General features: G+C 37.8%; 1 protein-coding gene across 1 annotated transcript in view; it reads left to right on the top strand.

The window, feature by feature from the left end:
• Positions 1-22,921, top strand: part of LOC110984884 (rho guanine nucleotide exchange factor 3-like) — a 52,265-nt gene that overhangs the window by 7,213 nt on the left and 22,131 nt on the right. The window contains exon 5 of the mRNA XM_022245484.2: positions 401-481. Coding sequence (XP_022101176.2) covers positions 401-481 — 81 coding nt within the window. The remainder of the gene's footprint in view (positions 1-400; positions 482-22,921) is intronic.

Below are 22,921 nucleotides of genomic sequence, written 5' to 3'. Positions count from 1 at the left end.
ATTTATTAACAGTGCACTCACAAAAGTTTTTCATCACAGAGCCTGTTCCCATTGAAATTAATGTTACAATTCCTCCGCTTGGGCATAGTAGTTCCCTCCTCCCCACCCCCCCCAAATGGTAACGTGGCTTTATTCATTAATCCTAACGTATATGTTTCTACATGTATAGTTTGTGCTGGACTTGAAAAAATAGGGAACACTTTTGGCATTGCTGCTGACTCAAGAGGCGATTTTTTTTTACTCGAGACTTGACCTGGGAAATATGACGTGGTTACAACACTGAATGTTGGCACCCACTGACACTGCACTTACATCTTCTTTTCTCAGAACAAATTAAGTAAAGATTTCTGTAGGCCAGGCAACCCATTTAGTGTAAACTAATTGTTATTGTTTCCCCCAGAGAGGTAGAAAAAGCAGCAAGAAGAAGGAAGACATAATTGATGGTGACGGGGACAACATCAGTATACAGAGCTACACAGCTGTAAGTACAGTGCACATGTATATCCACCCTAAAAATTGGTTACCATGGTTTGTATACTTTCATTTTCTGGCAAACTTTGGTCTGAATTTGGCAGTTGATTAAGCTGTGGCCAGTGCTTTTGCATGAATTTGAAGGATGTCAGCACCGGAATGTAAGATCTAAACCACTGTTTACCATTGATATTCTGACCTCTTAATTAGCCATCGTGAACCAGCGGAGGTGTTTTTCTACTACAATTTGTCTGTGATGGTTTCATGAAGGACCTGTAAACATGTTTGTAGCAATTTCTGTTGCTAGTGAATGGTGAGTGAGTAGTGAGTGGCGTGTGCTCATGCCCTTATACTGCAGCAGTTCTCATTGATGTTTACACAAACAGAAAGTCTATGGCATCCATGGAGGCTGACAGTGTGTGGTTCCTTGACTTAGCCTGGTGCCTTGGTCAGTTGTCATTGCTAATACTTCCTCATGGCATATGAGAGGATTGTATGGCTAGACAATGATCTTAAATGTCAACATTTGTGGTGAAAAGTGGACAAGGCAACATTACCTACATACCGGTACATATATCTTGTTTTAAAAAGTCAAGATATTCAGCTGAAAACAATCCACTATTTCTCCTGTGGATGCAGATGTTTAATGCCAACCATACTGAATCCTAGAAAATCCTACACCTGCTTGTACATCAGTTTGAAGGATTCAGTGCAGCACAGATTAGCTATCATTTATTTTCTTTGAGCTTGATGCACCAAGTTGAGGGGAGTTTAGAGAATATGCTATTGATTTCCTGCACAATGTTGTATTTCCATGGATGCAGGAATATTCCTTCCAAATATGCCCAGTGGTTAGTGTATATGTATGAGACATCATACAACCTCACCAACAGATTCTGTCCCGTGATCGGCTAGGAGTACAGAATGGTACTTGCAAAATATTACTTCTTCATTGTGAACTGCAAAGAAGACTTCACCATGACAGCCTCAGTACTCTGAAAAGTGTTGTACATAGCAACAGAACTACATGTACATGTACCAAACCATTACCAAAAGAGGTGAATTGCTTTGCATCATTGATGCGTGAGAGAGTATTGTGCATATTTTGCTGATGTAGCAGAGATTAGATGGAAACATTTTGGTCAAGGGGAACTTTGGAAATATGCAAGCGACTTAAATTCATCAACAAACATGTACAACGCTATAACGCCGCTATACTGAACACCGCTATACCGAACACCGCTATACCGAACGCCGCTATACGGAACACCGCTATACCGAACACCGCTATACCGAACACCGCTATACCGAACACCGTTATACCGAACACCGCTATACCGAACACCGCTATACCGAACACCGCTGTACCGAACACCGCTATACCGAACACCGCTATACCAAACACTGCTATACCAAACATTCAGCTGTACTGAACATCATCCTTGGCTCCCAATAATTTGTGCACAGAACCTACCAAACACTCAGTTGCCGTTTGTAATTCCCGAACATCAACATGATAAAACAGTTGGTGTTTTTATGTTGGAAAGTGACAAGTGGCCATTATTTCCCCATGAATTAGAAGGGAAAGCCACTAGTTGTCAACAGTATTGAATAGATATTGGTTTTGTGACTCCGCATGATCGGATGCAAAACCACACGTATGCACAGGGTGGCATTGCACTAACAGTAGTCTAAAGAGGGCGCTGCTGATACACAAACCAACTGAGATTCACCACAGCATACATACATCAGAGATCGATCCTGAGCAGTACTGTAGCTTCATGACTTTTAGGATAAACTTGGTATCAATTTTGTGACTCAAAATCAAATAAACAAAAATAATTAACAGATTCATTTCTAGAAACCTTAAACTTGAATGTAATGGCAGAACATAAAAAAACAGCAAACTATAGCATCACAAGAGGGTGCACTTCAGTTAGACAAGAGAGGGAGCTATTCAACATTACAATGAAACGTTTGGCAGTTAATTCGCTATACCGAACAACCGCTGTACCGAACATTTAGTGTGGACCCCGTCGTGTTTGTTATAGCGGCGTTCCACTGCAATACGTGTTCAGTTACCAGTAAATGTACATGACAAATTGTATGCATTAATGAGATGTTGTAAAACAACTGAGTGCTTTTAAATTGTACCCTAATAATCAGCCTCCTCAGTGAGCAGTAGAACATTCCATTTTCCTTAGCTTCACCTTGAGAAAATGAATAGCCAGTGCATCTCAGAATTACTGCACTACCAAAAGTGCTCAGTGTCTCTTAGCTACACCTGAGCCTCATGTTTGCTGCCCTCTATTATTTTCCTATGCATTGATGGGTACAGTCCACTGATTCAAGCCCCATTGAGAACTGTTAAATCAGCATTGTTCAGGGCCCAATAACATGCACGCCAACATCCCTGAGGATTCTGAAACACAAATTAAATTATTGGCCAATCCCTAATCTACCAATTTCTTTTCAATTTTCTGTGGGTTAACCAATTACATCTTTAATCATTCCCACAAAACAAAATCACCCCCTGATTTTTCTGAAGACTGATTGCAGCCGTTTTCAATTGGCACCCTCAACTTTCTCGAGCACTAAGGACCATTTTTCAAACATATTTTTAGCCATTCTGCTCTCATACAGTACATGTCTTATGAAAGCTCCAAGACCCAGGGAATTGATTCTGGCAAAGATCTCACCATTTTGGGGCTCAAACAATCTCCTTTTTCAAAAGACACCGTGGGGGGCACTTTTAATGCTAATTAGCTGACCAGAAATTCTCACTTCAATTAGTGGACTGCACCTTTATGCATGTACACGTACTGCATCTACACTCAAACACTGGTGAGCCCTCTGTTGGGAAGCACCGGTATATATAGCACATGTGTTCATAAGTGTCCAGACCAGTAAATCAGTTACCATAGACAACAGTGATAAATATCCCCACTTCAAAAAATCAGGAAAAGTACTCACAAGTTTCACAGGTGTTCAAGACACATATCAAATTAAAGCTCACTTCCTCATTTTTCATTTTACTTTCAATTTTCTGTGGTTTAATTGACAACCCTTGAAGATAATCCTCTCCAGAGCAAGTCACCCCTCAAAATAGTCAGGAGGCCCATCGCCATTTTGGAAAGTGATGCCTACACTCCATGGCAAAATAGAGCAATTTGGAGGGCCCCGTTTGGTCTGATACTTTCAGAAATACAAGCTGACAGTCCTGCCCCTGCATTTCATCCACCTTTTTAACAAACCACCCAGTCCACGTGCCATGAGAGGCTCTAATAGCAGAGAATCTGACAACCTAAAAATTGTGATGTGGTCTGCACAGGCAATTTTGGACCTACTTACTGGCCTGCAACCATAAACTACCGGTACATACACTGTAGTTGCTGCTAATAGTCTGTAATAATCAGCACACAGATGCAAACATACGATGTACATGTATAACACATTCATGAATACTGGAACCTTAGTTTCCGTCTTCAACAACGTGCAACATGACCGTGTATTAACATTTGATACTGCCTACTGTGATTTGATAATGCCCACTGAGTGAAAATGCACTGGCACCTGGATACAAAACATTTGAATCCATTCCTATTCGTCAAATCTGTGCACCGTAGCTCGTTGAACTCTCCACACGTGCACCAACAATGTATGGAGATTCTTCTGGACTACTTGCACAAGAAATATCATAAAATGGACGGGTTGTTCGAGAAAACGAAAGCCTTGAACAAAATCCTTGGAGATTTATTGTATATAATGGCATTTTCTGGTATGAGTGGGAATATACATGTACGTGTATACATGTATGTGCTTGGTTGGTATTAAATTAACATTAAGACCGTGTCAGGAGAGCTGATTGATTGTTAGCCAGCCTTCCGGCTAATCAGTGACATGATTACAATCAGCCTTGCGGCTGTTAGATTAAGCACCCTCCTTCCCCTGGCCCCAAAGGGGGTTTTCGGCCGACCAGCATCCGAAAACTGTATTAAATTAGTCAGGGGTGAGATTTCTCAGCTTTTAAGCTGATTTTATTTATTTATTTTTTTTATTTCGACTTTTTTTCGTCACTGGCTGTGTACAAAAGTATAGGAGATTTTCACAGTTCAGCTTCTTTATGCCTTTTTTCACCTGTTTTCAGCTATTTTTTATCATTGGTTAATCTCATTTCTGATTAGTGTTAAAATGTACATGTACATGTAGTATACATGTACAATGTAAAATGGTGCTGTTTCTTGTTGCTTTACACTCATGTTCACTTAGGTACTCTATACTACATGTACATTGTATGCAGCTGTCAACAGGGAGTTCAGATACTCTATGTACATGTACCTGTACAGTGCTGTACACTGCTCTCAGTTGAAGCTATTAACTTCATCAAAAGTTAACCAAGGGTTTCTTTCATTGGCTTTTTCACAATTTGGCGAAAAAGGCATTCTTTTGTTTGTTTTTTCCCCTTCCTCCTCTTCCTCTGCTGCGCCAAAGTCCATTTGTTTTGCACACATTTCTTCCACCATCGACTTGGGTCCCCTTGCAACTTTGAATCTTAATTAAACTTACACAGGTCTAAATGTATGAAGGACCCTTACGCATAGATGGTCCTAAAACAATGATGTCATCGTGACGTCATCAAGTGATTTATTCGATTTTTCAATAATGTTTTTCAGCCCATTGACTTTGTACACGGTTTCAAGGCAACATTTTTTCATTTAGCGATCTTCAGTTGTCCTCAAAGTTACAATCAGCAAAGATCATAAAGCAAAGTAGCATTACAATAATTGATGATGTCATCAAGTGATTAAATATGAAATTTTGAATATTTAAATATTGTGTTAAATTTTTAAAAATCCATATAAAATCAACCACACACTCCCGCAACATTTTATTTACGTCAAGTGGCAGAGTATAATTTGGTCTTCAATTCATCTTGTGTGGGTCAAATCACGTGACCCTTCATCTGGTCGAAATTTTTAATTATTTATTTCAGCCTATTTACTTTGTACACATTTTCACGGCACCAATAGTAACTTGCTGATCTTCAATCGTCGTCAAAGTTAGAGGCAGCTAATACCCTTATACAAAAACAGCACCAAATTTATGATGTCATGATGACATCATCACCTGACTTTTTATTGATTTGTGTATTTTTAATATTTTCTCATAGGTTTTGTACACGTTTTTCAACAGCCAGCCTACCAGACGCTGGTCAGTCTAACTGATTTCATATCAATCTTAATGACCAAGTACCAGTATTCCTCAACTTCGGCTCAAGATTACTATGAGAACGAAAGAGAAATTGTATATTTTACGCTCTGTTATTTGATTTGAAATATGCCCCCAGGGTCAAAATATCAAGTAACATTTCATAAAAATTTTCAGTTTAAACACAAATCTCGACATGAACTTAAAGGAGCAGCATATGTGTTTTTAGCCCATTGACTAAGTAAATGTTTTCAAGCCATCATTTTATGAACTTCATTTGATTATAATAAAAGTGACATCCAACAAAGACACTGATATAAGAGTTATTCCAATCAACATCATGATGATGTCATTATCTGATTTATCATTGATTTTTCAACATTAATTTCAACTTACTGATTTTGTACACGTTATCAAACCACCATTTTGGTAACTTTGCGTTGTTTTATCGTCATCAAAGTTACATCCAATAAAGACCCTGAAAAAAGGATTTTGGCAAATTTATAATGTTGTGATGACATCATCACCTAATGTTTAGTTGATTTTTCAATATTTAATTTTTCCCCATGGGTTTGTATACATTTTTCAACAGCTGCATGTAGGCTTCGGGACAATCTAACTGATTTCATATCAGGGGACACATGACATGAGCGCGAAAAAGCCCTCTGTTCTGTTGGCAAACAGACAGATGAGCTGTAGTTGTAACTTGATTTTATCACACTGTACCCCTCCCTACCCACGCTTTTTTGTCTGAATGGTTCCTTCATCCACTTAATAAATGGGTCTTTGTAAACAGCAGCAATCCATTGGTGTTTTGCCTAGCCTTAATGATTTCAGGTGATACATGTATGTGATATGATGTGCAAAAACCCTTCATATGGTGCACTTTGTCATTTTGGTGCATCAACTTCAAATTGATCTGGACACTATTTTCAAACTGTTTAATTCCTGATTCTAGACAACCTCGATGCACGTTGTAGACAACCTAGAATCATAAATGTAATATATCTGAAAACAATAGTGTGTCCATATTAATTTGAAGTTGATATGCACCCAAATGACAAAGCTCGCCATGTGAAAGGTTTTTGCATATCACATCACATATTGAGTTATCTGCCTCCAACTAATTTTCCAGGTCAGAATACAACACCACTGTAGTAGTCAGAGTAGTCAGATTAAAGTGACCAGTACTTAATACCTGTATCATGTCACATGTGTCAGTTTTTTAAGTGGCTGTCTCTTACATCACATCACTTGACCAAATGAGCGTGACTTGGTTTTCACGTGTACATGTGGCTAGGATTAGATGAAATATTTGCCTGCAGGCAAAACAGGCATGCCACCCTGCTTTCAATTTTATGATTTGTATTTATGACATTCATGAGAAAATCATCAGACATGTCCCAGTACACGTACTTGCACATGTATGACATTTTAAAATGTTCCTTTGATTTCTTTTCTGCTTTCAAAAACATTCATCTTCAGTGTAACTTAAAATATCAAAAATTGCAGATGAAATATTCAAGTCCCTCATGTTTGTCTTATGGGGAAAAATTGGCTGGATAAAGGGTGGGTAAAGTTGGTCTGCTTTCGTTTTGCATGTCCCATCGCACCTTGTCTCTTGTCACTTTACAGTCATCAATAAAATGGAGAGTACAGAACCTCAGCTTACATGTACAGTAAGCCTACATTTTGTGTACAGAAATGTGCTTCTACATATGCATGCTGGATGTACATGTACCCATAAGAACAACTAGCATGTATACCCAAGTGTCCCGTACATTCCTGTATTTTCTGTACATATGCATGTACCGCTTTTAATTATGCATTTAAACCATTAGGCTTGATATGATAACAATCATAGGCTTTCAGTTAAATACTCCAGTACCCTGTACAGTGTGTGTGACCAAAGAGATCAGAATTTTACAATTTTAGTTCATTCTTTTGATATTAAGACAGTTGTAAACAAGTATCTAAAAATCAATGTACTGAAGACCCATTTTTTAAAAACATATGAGTACTATACCAGGACTGGTATATTTAATTACTCCCAGTGGTACCGTACCTTCCAATTTTATGTACTGTACATGTAAACACATTGCATGTACATGTATTTACCGTAAGTCTTGTAGTACATGTAGATACTACATTAAAAGTTCAATCCCCTGCTTGAAATGCTTGTATCTTGTGAATGTCCTCTTCTTTACATAATTTGTGTAATATGCAGTTATATTGTTATTTGCATGAATTTTTCTTGTGGGGATATGTTCACTTTTTTCTTTGTACATGTAGATTTGAAAAAATCCCACACTTCAACTTCACAATGACAAAATGTATGACACACTTCATTGAACTTTCATTTGCTACTAGACGAACATGTACATGTATACAGTGTACCAACCGGCACAGTGACAGGAACCAAGTGTGTTAATTGCCACTTGTGTCATTTATGACCCAACAACTTATACACTTTTCCATCCAGACAGTATCGTCATTTGTGTCAAGAAGATTTTGGCAGATTTAATTGAAATTGTGAGAAACATGATTGGGTTCTGTGCTAATAAATTCAGCCTGTCTGGGCAGTGCTGGCAAAAAGAATTGGGTCATAAACATAATCACAAGTGCCCGGTAGGACCAGCGATCTGGACTGAAGTAATTCATGGTATTTGGAGCCAATTTATATTTTAATTTTTGCAACCAACTCGTGTTATATAACTGCAACAGCACAAGAACAGGTGAACAGGACTCACGTGTACCACACGCTGATGTTAATCTCCCACAGAAATGAAAGTCACGTGCAAAACACACAAAAAATCTTGCAGGTACGTGGACTAAGCAGAAGAGCAGTCCACGTGACAGATAAGGATTTGTTTATCCAGATCTCAGACTTGAGGAGATATTTTGCCTTGAATAGTTTTGAATTCGCCGACCAAATTAGCATTTTCATCTTCGGCTGACCATATTCATCCTTTGTGATGATGCCTTAGGCTTTGAATTATACTGATTTAGTGCACCCGGATGTTTTCAATTCCTTATTAATTCTTCAATTACTCTTGAACACCCACATGTTTTAATTGGAAATATGGACTGCTACTGTCTGAGACACTGATGTGCACAAGATTGGGCAAAATCCACGGTAGAATCAACAAGAATTGATTCGAGACGTGGAATTACAATTGGGTTTTGAATTTTTTTTGTTTTTTTTGAGTGCATCATCATTTTTGTTTGTTGCCACTGTCAAAGGTACCGGTACATGTACACATGCACATGTACAGTACATGTACGCTTCAGCATTGCCACACAGTGTTTCCCACCTAGCCTGTATACACGTAAATGCATGCCAACCACATGCACAGTAAAAAATTAGGGCGATTTTGGCCACATGCCAGAAGATCTCCCAACACACTTCATTTACATGTATCTGATGCTATGTGTAAGTAATGAAAACTTAAATTGGAGTCTTTCTACTGCTCAGTTCTGCATTTGTATTCTCCTACTCTTGTGGGCAACTCAAGTGTGACATCCAGAAGGAATAATACCACTTTAGAAATCTTTCCCTGATGGGGATTTATTTCTTTCAAAATTTCTTCCACAAGACCAACGTCATATACAGTAATACTTACATGTAAAAACATGTAATTGAGGTGGAAGACTCCACAACATAAGAAGATTACAGGAAATATATGCACTCTCAGATCTACTGAGCACACCCACATTAATGTACTTGTACCACGAGAAAATGGACAACACAAGTGATTTGCAAAGTATTTTTTTTACTTTGAGTATTTTTATTTGTCTTTCATCAATTTAGCTCCTCAGGTTTTGAAAAATCACTCCAATCTCACCAACCTGGCCCATGTAGTCTCCTTAGTTATTTTAAGAAGTTCAAATTTTTCCAGTGTAACAAGTTATTTTCCAATGTAGTTGGTTTGGGAAAACAAAAAAAGGACAATTTGCATATTCTTCTAAAAATGGCCCAAACTGCAATGCCTCATCATTTTCAAACTTCCAAAGGAGTGACTTCGGTCATTTAAAAAAACACAAATGTGCACTTTTGATTTGTATTATAAAAATGGCCATTTGGGGATAATTAGGCAGACTGTGTACATTTTGTTTTCATTTGGTTGGCTACCAGTGTAAATCAAATGGAGTTGAATGCATTTGCAGTTTTATGTCAAAAATGTTTGTACCAGATGACTTGATCCCAAAGCTTCTCCCTGCAACAAAGAAAATTCAGTATATTTTTCCAACAGATGTGATTCAAAGTCCCTTAGAAAGACCTTAAAGAAAAAGGCAATCCCAGTTAGGGGCTTATTCTTGCAACAGCCAAACCCCAATGTCCTTCAACATGCCCCCTATTTCTTCTATTTCTTTCACTGCAGACTTCAGCTCTTGTTCTCACCACTTTTACATGGATATCTTGCATTTTGGAGATTCCAGCAAACATTACGTAATTCTGACAAAAAGTCATCTCTGGACAGTATGAATCCAATGCCAAAACAGCTATTTGGTGCAAAGCCATGTCTGACTTGGTCCATTAAACCACTTCATGCTCAGGAATCTGTGACGGAAATTTGGATTTCTTGGTGTCATGAAAGAGGATGTCATAATAGATGATGGTGGTTACCATTTACCAAAATAATTAGTCTTATTTAAAGAAGTTAACAAATTTGTCTTGGTTTCCATTTTTCTAAGACACGCTGTATTATGAGTGTTTGAAGATGAATTTTGACGGAAAATGCATGACATTTGACATTATTGAAATTGCTGTCACATGAACATGTACTAATAGTTCTTGAAGATTCCATGCATGATGTTAATTTTGTCATTTGCTCAAAATACATCAAACTTAAGAACTTGGAGGGTTGATTTTCTTCAGGAACCACATTTTATGTCTTGTATGTCATTGTTTTTTTGGAGAACATCATTTACTTTTTACAGATTTTCTTCAAAACAAAAAGAGAGAAATCCCGGAATGTTACACTACCATGGAGGGGCTCATGAATATTGAATGAAAAAGAGGGTGCACTACCTGAGCTGATGTCAAAGGTCAAAAAGTCCACAAGGCAGCAAAACGTTGCTGCAGTGTCACCGTGAAATATTGATGGACGGGCCCGAAGTCATCTTGATCAGTATTTTGGACTGGGGTTTACAGAAGATTACTTGATGAAAATTTGTTTGTTCAAGTTGTAAAAGGATGATAACTTAGGTTCGTTTCTTGCTCTCTTCTTGAGCTCATGCTGTACAATGTACATCAGTTTTGATTTACTCAATTTTTAATTGTAGACATTTTTGATCGAAACAAATGACAATCATAACTGCAGCCTTCTGGATCCAATAATTTCTGAGACATTTTTAATTTTGTGATTATGATTTTAATATATGTCAGTATTATCATTTGTAACCACTTACAAATCTGTTCAAAAATTACTGCAGAAATTACTATGTCCCAACAGTTTTGGGTGGCTAGGATTTACAGGTTGTTCATCAAATATGCCAATGTTTAATTTAATTAATCAACTCTGATTAATTTGAAAGCTGGGCACGGTCATCAGTGTTCAAGAGATTGTCACACCTGGAATTAGTGTGGCATAATTTTGTTGAACCCTTGTGCAGACCCCAAACCATTTGTGAAGGAACAGAAAGAATTTACATGTAAATTAGGGAATGATGTATTATTTACAAAGAAACTTATTGATTCCCCCCAAAATAACAAATAAATAGATGAATTTTGAATGAACTTGTACTTAATTAATCAATTGTAACAACTAATCACAGAAAATCTAGATGAATTTGAGTCGTTAGTGAAATTCCTCCATAAAACACCTTGTCAATGGACCTTCAATTAACCAATCAATCTATTAAGAAAAATGCACTAAGAAACATTCAAAATGTGAACCAGATATGTGAGGAATATGTATGTACGTTAAGTTACGTTACTTTAACCACTAATCCACTAATTAAATATCCAGTATTACTACATTATATGTGGCACTCCTCCATGTACTTAACTGCCAGTAAATAGTTAGACCATCAAATAAATTAATTAAACCAAAAAAAAGTACTCCAGAAGATAATCTAATTATTTGGGCCCACTGCGGTTTTCAATTTGCATCTCCTTATTCATGGAGAATCCTTCAGCACTTGGGCTATGGGAATGTTTGTGTGCACGTACATAGGTATTATTAGCTACGTACCCTACATACACTGAAAAGGAAAGAGTTCTACGAGTCATACAGATAGGCTATACTTACATGTGCCTGATCTTTGACCAAATTAAAAAGAAAAGAAGTTAAATAGTAAGGAAAGGAAAAAAATGCTTGAAAATAAGAAGAAAATTCATTTTCGGTATCAATTGTTATATCAGATATCAGCCATGACTCCCCTCATTTCATCAGATGTTGTGAATTAATTAAGTGCTGTTCACTTCCGGAAATAAGAACCACCAAGTTTATGGTTATGAAATGGCTTATATTTTGTAAAACCTGCCATTTGCTGACAGTATTTATTAGGGAGAAAAGTCAGCAGGCCTAGCATTGCATGCTGGACTGGGAAGAATATGCCCGCAGGTTGCATGCATCGCAGTGCATGTGGGCTGCAAGTGCTACTTTACTTAATGTTCCTTGTCTGAGGCATTCAGATTAACATCTTTTGCTGTACGGGACACAAATGTTCGACTGTTAACTCTAATTGGCAAGAGTTGTCAACAGATTTCTGCTACAAATGGAAAAAATTCACTCTCAAAGAGACACGTGTGGCAAAATACTCATCAGTTTTTCAAATTTCTGCTTTTTGGCCAATTTAACCACGCTACCTGATGCTGACAACTTGGTAAATCATTTTGACCAAATTTATTGCAATCAACCGAATCATAATGATCTCAGAATTAATTACAGTGTTTTTTTATTTTCACAAAATATTTTACACTTTTTTTTTCTTTCACGTGGAGATTATACCTAGTTCTCTGAAACTACATGCAAGTGTATATAAGTTTGCTCCTAGCATGAGCAATGGCCACAGTATATGCTTTGCTGAAAACTTTTCTCTAGTTTCTGATTTCCATGAAGGAATGAAGTTTTAGGTGAATAAATACATGTAATCCTTTATTACAGTCAAATTAAGGATTGGACTCTATAATTTCAAAATACATGTTTGTGCAGTGTACTTCATTCAGTCTTGAAACAATCTCTACAGACTCTGTTTCATGAAGTGACCAACCTCAACATGGCTTTCTCCAAAGTTTAGTTTTGTCCTGCATAGAGGGCTTTCTCCCTTGGTGAATATGGCGATGACATGGAGAAATTGAACTTGTAACCAAGAGCTGGATAGCGTATCTCAGATGGTAGAGCACTGCCATGTGAGCCAGAAGTTCCAGCTTCAAACACCAAACCAGTCAATTTCTTCATTCAAATTAATGTTGGTTGTTTGAAAAAAGTTAACTGATCAAGTCCTCCATAGCCTATTTGATGGGAATTACAAACCGGATGGATTCAAAATGAATATAGAGAAAATATAATATTAAGACAGAAACAAACAACCATTGTGTTCAAAGTTTGGTGTTTGGAGACTGTAGGTAGAGTCTCACTTTCAGTATAGGACTTAGTGCTTGTTTCCTATCAAAGGGACGTTTTAGAGGCTCTTGTTTTTCTCCGCTTTGGATGTTTGGATCGAGTTTGGTGGCCTCTTGTTTAGCACATTGGTCACCTATCAAGAAACCACTACCTTCATAATACTGTAGACATTACAGCCAACATGTGCATGTACATTGTACATGTGTGTGTTCCTCTTGGCAATGCACCATCATCCTTGAGTGAATGAGTTAAAATTAGCAACATTTGGTTTGCTTGGATGCACACTATCAACTACTGGTCCTTGTGTTATGTGCAGGTAGGCCCTGTAACTTTTCAGTGAGTCAGATTCCCAGTCATATTGTGCTGTTACACATTTTGTAGTTTTATGCTTGTTTTACTCCTTGTTTTGTCCTACACAATGTTTTTTTTTTCCTTTTTTATTTTCATGCTGCCTGTAGCTATTCAGCTTAGTTCTTCGTGGAGATGTAAAAGCCACATGTACCGATTAATATCTATTTGACATTGTACACGTAGGCCTACATGTACTTTACAATGGACATTTAAACTTCAGAATTTCATCCTTGAAACAACTTTTCCAATTTTTTGAAAAATTACCCCCCAAATTGTGGAAAAGTGGCTTTTATATCAAGTGTACAGAGTACTCTTTTGAACCAAGACCGTCTTGGCTGAGAAGTACAAGTAGACTCTACATGTACATAGCAATTCTGCAGTCAAAAATTGAATAATTTGGATTAACATGAGTGGTATTCATTTTTATTCACCACCATAAAATCCCACTTCAAATCACAGTTGACTGCCTATTATTAAGTTACTGGCAGTAAGCTGTGAGGTAAATAACCCTAAGCAAAATTCATTTCTTTGTTCCCTTTCACTGAAGGAATGAATGTATCCCTCTGTTGTTCTCGGAACCCCTTTGTTAATGGGGTCAGGTCACTGGCAAGACTCTCATCCAGTCACTGCAACCATTCCTTGGTTAATAAAATCTGTAAGATGATATCTCAAAAAAGAACCTGGCGCCCAGTATTAGCCTGCCTGAGCAGGGGCGAGAGAGTGTGCTCAGCATGTAACTAACCTACCAGAATGAGGCCATATCAGCTGGCTCTTGGGTAAGGCTGTATTCTGATCTGTTGTCAGCCTTGGTGGACAGACTGTGACTCCAGTCACTTCTGAGATCAGCTGATTTGGCAGTTGCAGCCACAGTGGGCTGTGTGTGCTTGTTGGAGGGCAGGTAAAATGCATTGTTGGGTGAAGCTGTGGATGGAGTGAAAGACCAGTACATTTTGTATCTCTGTATGTCAGCAACATCTTCCACCCATCTGGAGTATATCAGATGGATGATAACCCTCTCTATACTTACATGAAGAAATGACAAAATATTCCAGTCGTCCAGGCTCAGAGTGTGTCGTAAAATCTAGATGTGATTTGAACAAATCCAAAGATTTTTTGACTGATGACTGCCAAAGCGTTGCAGCTTGAAAGAGATCATCTCAGAAACTGATTCTCTGTCACAGTCAAGAGTGCATTTGCTGTAAGGTTGAGTCTCATCAACAACATTGTAGACAGTTCTGTGAATGTGCCTCTCTTCTGGAGATAATTAGCAAGTTGCCACTTCAAGATGAATCAGGAAATCTCCTTCACCATGCTGAGGGACTTGACAATCCAGCTGGCCCAAGTCTATGGTTTATGTGCTGCCGATATCATCAAGGAACAACACCTTGATAAGGTCTGGTATAAATAGTGACAGTAATAAGTCCGTAGCTGCAACACAATAGATTGTGTACACACACTCCGAAATTTGTATCCTTGTGGAGACATGGCTTTGTTCTCCAGACTAATTCGGTCGCATGTTAAACGATTTTTTCAAAATGCTCCCATTTCAACATGAATCACTCTCCTGGTAGGGCTGTGCCGAATATCCAAATAACCAAATATTCGATTGATTATTGAATGTTCGAATATCACCTTACAATGATTTAAAAAGTAAATTATTCATTAAACAATTTAAAGGTATAGAAATTTTCAACAGGGCAAAAAAAGAAGTCTTGTTCATCTCGTCAATCTTGCTAAATTGTGGTTGGAGATTCTCCAAGATGTGAGAAGCTATTTTATTTATCGCAGTATACAATTGTGTGTGCTTTTGCAACTAATTTTGTATATGGTTTGTTCATCAACAATCTGCCGGTCGGTGTGACCGAATATTTGGATATTCGATCAAAATGAAGGTCGAATATTCGAATAATGAATTATTCGAATTGACTCAGCCCTATCTCCTGAACTGAAATTTTGACCAAGTGTCCCTTATATGAAACACTTCGATTGGTGACGGGTTCTTACTCATCAAAAATGTCTCCTTTTTGAGCGATTTCCAAATATCAGTTTCATGAAGTCCTTGTGGAGACCTGTACACCTTAGGCTTTAGAAATTCCTTTCGGAGACCTATTCAACCCATTCTCCTGGGTCTTCACATGGCACCGTATGTCGAAACATGCATGCATAGATGTGTGTACATGTACGTGATGTACATGTATTAGTATACCCTATTAGTACGGTTTGTTTTGAAACAACCCCTCTCCCCCTAAAAAAGGGGGGGAAGAACCAAAACTAATTAGATTATCCACTTCTGAAAACTTGTCTCGTTTTTGCTTTTTTTTTTTCTTCTTCTTTTTTTTGTACTTTTAAAACTATTAGTTGGAAAAATATACCACCAAAACATGTATTTTTAGTGGCAATTTACATAATTCGACCAATGAGTTTGACCACAAAATAGTTAACTGTTCAGTTCTTCTCAATTATTTTGTAGTCATTGTTTGACTATGCATAATACCAAATCAAGTACCTAGTGTGCTTATTGTGGTCACTGTGCCTGAAAACATCCAATGGCAATTCATTTATAGAAACCAGAAACCCTGAAAAACTGTTCTGTTGTACATTTTCTTCTCTTAGTCTTACCAATAGGCCAAGTAAAAAGTGTTGACCAGCCCACTTGCATCCTTTTTTGAAGCCGCATCCTTTTTGTGCAATTCTTTATTTTTAACTGACCTACCATAAAAACTAAAGCTAACTTTTACAAGCATAGTAACTGGGCTCATGAATATTTTGATTCTACTTACTAATACGATTGCTAGTTAAACTTGGCAGTTTTGTTGAAGTGAGAAGTCGGCAGTCATTTTAAAGGTCATCTTGGGAAAAAAGTAAAAGAGTAAAGGCCCTTGTCCTCATTTTGGAAAAACCCGGACAATCAACTGATTTTTTTTTACTTGGTCTTATGTGTAATATCAAATTTAGAATAGTGATTTCCCCGGTTACTGTACTAGTACAATGTACAGGCTCTTAAAAAAGCACAATAATGTCAGAATTATGCTTTTTGTGTGTTTTAGGAAAACTACTGGGCATACATTTGGGGGTTTTTGTTAATCTTAGATTTTAATTCATTTGATAATTTTGGTGAACTTATTTATTTACGAGCTACGTGTACATCTACCGGTATTTATGGAATGAAATAAAGTCTGCTCTGCCTATCTGCTTACCGTTTTAGATTCAGGAGAACTTAGCTGTTGGTTATCAATGAATGTCTTCTTAGCCTGGTACTTGTACTGTAAAATGCTCTGATTTACTTACAGGTGTTGGTAAATCCTGCCCTCAAAATTTGAAGGTACCAGACCGTACTTAGTTCAAATTATATTGGAATGTACAAATAAAAACAGCAATGCATATATGTGTGTGAAACAATTACATGTGCCTAACAATGACAATTGAGAAGATCATTTGTAAACAAACAAACAAGTAAACAAAAACACAAAAACTAAAAATAGATCTTCAGATAGAAATATTCTTTAACAAAAGTTGTTGTGTCCTGTGCTGGAATCAACAAAGTCCTGCTGTTGGATTTGTGACACTTGTGTACTAACATTCATTGGACATGGGTTGGGAGTCATACAAAAAGAATATTTACTCAGGCTAAGCTCTAACGATTGAATTCCCAGTCTTGAGGTTTTTTGTTGTTGTAACACAATCCTTATTCGACTAGTTCCCTTTGCAGCTGTACATTTAATATCACCCACAAAATGAAATGAAAACAGTATGAAGTGAAATGTAAACAAAGGTAATCTGTGGTCAGGGCTAATGGAAGACAGAAAACATGCAATTAAAAAAGAAAGCTGTAGGACCTTGTAGGGGAAATCATAAGAGTGTGGTTGTTCTTGTACACAGAGCTTCATGCACATGTACACATATCGTACCGGGGTACTTGTCTGAATTCTTGGAGATTTGAGCAAACTAGACTGTTGTGCTTGGAGCTGGTGACTAATCAGGATTGACAATTGATCAAATGCAATCCCCTCAAGGGAGACTGTTGATGAAGTTCCCTGAATCCTGCTGCTGCTATGGCTGGGGCCAGCCGGGGACAACATGGACAATGGGTACCTTGTAAACAGAGAGGCAAGCTGTGCCGCCCTCTGTCTGGAGGTGACAATGGAAGGAGAGAAGACTGGGCTCAGTGGAGTCTTTTGGCAGGGGTTACTGTCAAGGTTTTAAGGCTTATGGTTCTGAGTAATTTGGAAGTTGGGGGTGTTTGTTGATAAATTCCCTTCAAGCAACCAGGTTCCATGTACATGCAAGGCCCCTAGAGCCTAGCATTTCTTCTCAAACATAACAAAGCACTGAAAGTTTCTTCAATCATTTCCATCCCTGAAGTGGGAAAAAATTTTTTCCAAAAAAAAAAAAATCAGGGAAGTGGGAGTTTTAGTTGTAAAGGAGTTGAGACAGTCCGAATTCAGCAAATTGTAAAAAGTTAAACATCCTTTCGAAAATTGCATGTACTTGTCTGTAAGAGCATGCATTTAATGCATGCCTCTGACAAGCATCTGTTAAAATCCACCAATCCTTCCTTGCAGTGATTTGAACAGATCTGCAGGAATGAGTAATGAAAAAATATCAAAATATTAATCTGCACAGATTGAAAAAAAATGAGGCCATTGAAAGGCTGCTTAACCTGAATCTTCAAGACAAAATAAAATTGACACACTTTAAGTCTTTTAACACAGCCACAAATTTCCTAAACAAGGTAAAAAAAAAGAAGAAAAAGCTTGCAACAGAATGCACTTCCCTTGTGCTTTTATCTTAACACTTCCATGCTTTTTCCCCTTAATACTAACCCAGTGATGTAGTTTAGAGTGATGTTTTTACATAGACACACACTTTCTGATACAGCTGGCAATAAATCTGGATGCAAGATTCTTGCAAAATGTAGAATTTTCAATGCATGGTGTCTGAAAATTGTGCATTTTTCAGTAACTGTAGAAGGGAGAAAGTAGTGATTTATGGCTGATGGAGTGTGTGCTCACTCCAAATCTGGCATCGCCTTATTTGAATTACACCACATTTATTTCACCAAGAGTGGGGCAGATGGACATCAGCTAATGGTTGAAATGCGGTATAAAAGTGGATTGCGGTGGGTGTAACTACATGTACATGTACAACTACTGGTACATGTAGGCTGCATTCTGAATTTTAACAGATTCATCGTTGGGCACTTACTTTCCTTTTTTCTCTTTTTTAATCAGTGAACAAAAGACCCGGTTGAAGTTGTCACAGTAAATGTGCTGAATACATTCAAGGTCCTCAGCAGCAGTAGGTATTGGTTGCAGTTTGAGTTTGTCGGGTTCAGTAGTGCTGGTCGTTACATATGGACAGGATTTAGGGTTAAGCCCAAAATGTACACATACCTACCCATGGCGTCTATTGGCCCTCCATCTCTTGAACCAAGGGCGCCCAATAAATCCCCAGTCAGGAAAGTTTTGATCTCAGCAACCCAGGCATCCGTGGATTGTGACTAATTAATGGTGCGGGTCAACCAGGGAGGTTTGAATCCACCCTTACATGTACATGCACATGCCACCAGAAATAGGATCGCCCCCTTTGGGATGTTGTGAACTGGAACAAAATTGAGCTATTTGGTTCACGTATAAGAGAGGGACGAGGGATGATATCATTTGCTTTTTGGAGATTTAGAAGAAATTCAATATGCACTTGTGTTTGTGTGGGGATGTACTACATGTTTAGAGTGAAAAAATGGATTATTCAATTACACTGTAACTGCAAAACAAAATTACTTGATGTTCCTGACATCACTTGGATTGTTGAAAAGTTGCTCTTATACTTAAGGTTAAATTGGAAACAAGAATCAATATCTCTCCTATTGACACTGATTTATAACACTGTGCTCCTGACTTTGACTGTCGCACCACATGTACATACATCTGAAAGGGGTTTGCACAAAGCAACGTGTTTCTTGTTGACAGTATCCGGTTCGTAAGTGTGACGTCACTTCAGTTTAAACCACGCCCACTGCACATGCACTGCACATAGAGTTACATGTACATGCATTGATCACAGTTTACGTGGAACCGGAAGTTAATGTGCAACTTCAGCATTCATCCAATGGGAGCATACAAATAGTGGCGCGTCCGCCTTTTTGACAAAGTCACTTACGAACCGGATATGCTCATGTACTATGTATTTGCAAAGTGTTTACTTTGAGTACAAGAGTTAAGAATCTTCATTCAACGTCCATTAAGAACCTTGCAATGATTAGGCTGCAGTCCACAGCGTAAAGAAAATATTACCAGATGATAGACCAATTTCAGAAAAACCTTGTTCTACCACGAATGGTTATTAAAATATTAACAAGTACATAAACTTTATAGTTTTCTAGGTATATGTGTTTTTACGTAGCAAACTTTCTTGTATTAGTGCACATGCCACCCCTTGCCTTTAATGACATGTTCCCATTAGGCTATTATTGGTTATTTCCTGCAATGCAGTACCTACTGTACCAGCTTAACCCATCGTATTTAAACTCTGAAGGGACATAATGCCAAGATAAAAATATCCCCTTGACATCCTCTTGGTGTTAAAAAGAGTGTTTCGTGAGTAGAATCCGGGCTGGGCCTGTATGGGCTAAGGTCGGGAGCTATTTTGGAGTGGCGACTTGCATTTTGAGGTTTCTTGTAAAGATGCATTTGCTGTTGTGCTGATATTAGTGCATGTACAAATGTACATGTACATCTCTTTGAAGGACACTCTGTGTGGAATTTTGTTTTGTATGACCAACTAGCAGAATCAATGGATCAACATGATTTCATTGCTCATGGATTTTCTCCTGGTAGGTACATTCTTCATTTTTTGGTTGATGAAATACCTTGGGAGGTTTTAATTCGTATTGTTCAGTGAACAAAATAAACAAAATAAAGTTATATCTTGTTTTATTAAATTTAGAAAACAAGCCGTTTGGGTGAAAGATTATGTTGATCAAGTCCCCATGCATGGATAATGATAATAATAGTGTACTTGTATTGCGCTCTTTCCACTAAAAGTGTTCAAAAGGGCATTACAAAGATAACATTGCTCGACTAAAATCAGTTAACAATTATTACAGCTACAATTAATAAGTGACTAAAAGCAGACATTTCAAATTTAAAAAACTATACAATTAAATATCACCATACACAAAAAAGCCACTGGATGACTTAAGTGTATGGTTTTTATCTAGTTTTACAAGTTTCCGAGTTTTGGAGTTATTCAGGGCTGCCGACTTTGAGTGAGGGTTGAGTAAGAGCATAGTTCTCGGCATTGCATCAGTAGCTACGCTGTAGTTGCAAATACTGCCATATTACCTTGTACAATATAACCTGAAAAATACATGTACATGTACATGCACATTACATTACATGTACATGTACTGTGCATTACATGTACATGTACATTACATGTACATGTACAGTGTATATGTACATGTACATTACATGTACATGTACAGTGTATATGTACATGTACTGTACATTACATGTACATGTACATTACATGCAAAGCTTGCAAGCCGGGAAGTGTTTTCATTGATTATTTAGGATTGGATAAGAAGTGTTGAGCGAATAACCTGGTTTTTATTTTAGTGTGAGAATTCCCATAGGAATGTGAGACTATGAATATAACCTGAGATGTGTGATTCTCTTGCTCAATGCATAAGTGTTATCCAGCGGGATCTCGTTTTCTACTGAAGTTATTCTGACTGGTTCTAAAAGTGCAAACAACTGACACACATAAATGGTACAATGTACATTTTTATAATGTACTTTCATCTGTTACCGGTAACTGTACATATTTTTAATCCATAATGAGACATGTTTTTGCCATCCAGTTTCATGCTCAGCACCTGTAATTTGAATCAGTCCAACATGCTTTCTAGGTTTCATCCCTCGTGTTCCTATTTGAACAGCAGTCGGCAAGATGTTTTCCTCCACAGAATCCTGTCTGTCTTTGTTTGCAATTCCTCTTTCTATGGTCATCATGAGTTGTGCCGATTTTTAGGGTCCGACAGTCCAGGGTCTTTGCAGATGTTTAGCTGATGATATGAAGCAAACATGTATGCCTTTTTTGAAAATCTTTTCTAGACTGCTAGCTATTTCTGGATCTGAATGGTCAAATTTGTGTAACTTACAGCCAGCTGGATTGGGGCAGTTTATATTCCAGCTCTAATGTACTCTATGGTTATATGGCATGACAGACCACCCTTATGGTTTATAAAATTTGAAAATGTGAACAAGCCCGTGGGAATGGGGGGTGCTGGGGGTCAGACGCACCCCCAACTGTTTTGGACAGGGGTGCAGGTGTACTTTGAAATAGCACCCCCCCCAACTTTGACCACATTAAGCCACAAACATATGTCAACCATGTCAGAGATCGGCCGAAAAACACAAGATATTTACGATTTTACAATCTCAGCACCCCCTGAGAAAGATGTGTTCCCACGGGCATGAATGTGATTGTATGTACAGCAGAGAAAACAAAATGGTATGATGTGGACAGTGTGTTAACATGCATGTACCGGTACAAAATGTACATGTGCCTATTTTACCAATTGTGCCTTTGATTTTAATCTGAGCAAAGCTTGTACAGAATGTATACAATGTACAATACATTTAATATGAAAACAATAATGGGTTAATTGCACATAATCATGTTGAATTCACAATGTCATTGCAAGTCAATCCCAATCTATTCAATTTGAGGACAGCTAGCCACACACTCTTAGAGTGAAGCACATTTCTTTTTCACTGCTTATGTTCCCTTTTGATTGTGACCAGACTTATCATGTAGCTTGTACGTACATGTACTCGGACATTTTCTACGTGCATTACATTTAATCCTTTTTCCCAATGTAATCAACAACTGCATTCGTTTTAAAATTATTGAGTTTGCTAACATTGTTGAAGGTCCAAATGACTTTGCATCAGGTCTGTAAATGTGAGTCTTGCTAACCAAATCTGTTTTAAATAACTCTCTAGTAAAAAATAAAAATAAAAAATAGCATTTCAAATGCTGTGGATTGTCAGCCGTACTGCAGGGAGAAATTACGGAAATAACAGTCTGGAGGTTTGAAGGCATGTTGGCAGGCATCAGGGGCCTCCTTTGCCTAGCTGTCCACAGGGTGTAATGTGTCCAACTGAATAACAAGCTGTCAGCAGTCATTAGAATGCATGTCAGGCTGGATGGAATAGCTAAACTTCAGTTCAAGCACGTTCTGCACCAAGTTCATCTTGAGTGACCCAAATTCTTACAGTATACCTACAGGGTACCTGCACGTGTATACATGT

This window comes from Acanthaster planci, linkage group LG04 (assembly GCF_054643075.1).
Source record: "Acanthaster planci isolate LZ-2023a linkage group LG04, COTS_SCS, whole genome shotgun sequence".
NCBI lineage: Eukaryota > Metazoa > Echinodermata > Asteroidea > Valvatida > Acanthasteridae > Acanthaster > Acanthaster planci.
The sequence above is the reverse complement of the archived record's forward strand: the minus strand, read 5'-3'. Positions and strand labels throughout refer to the sequence as shown.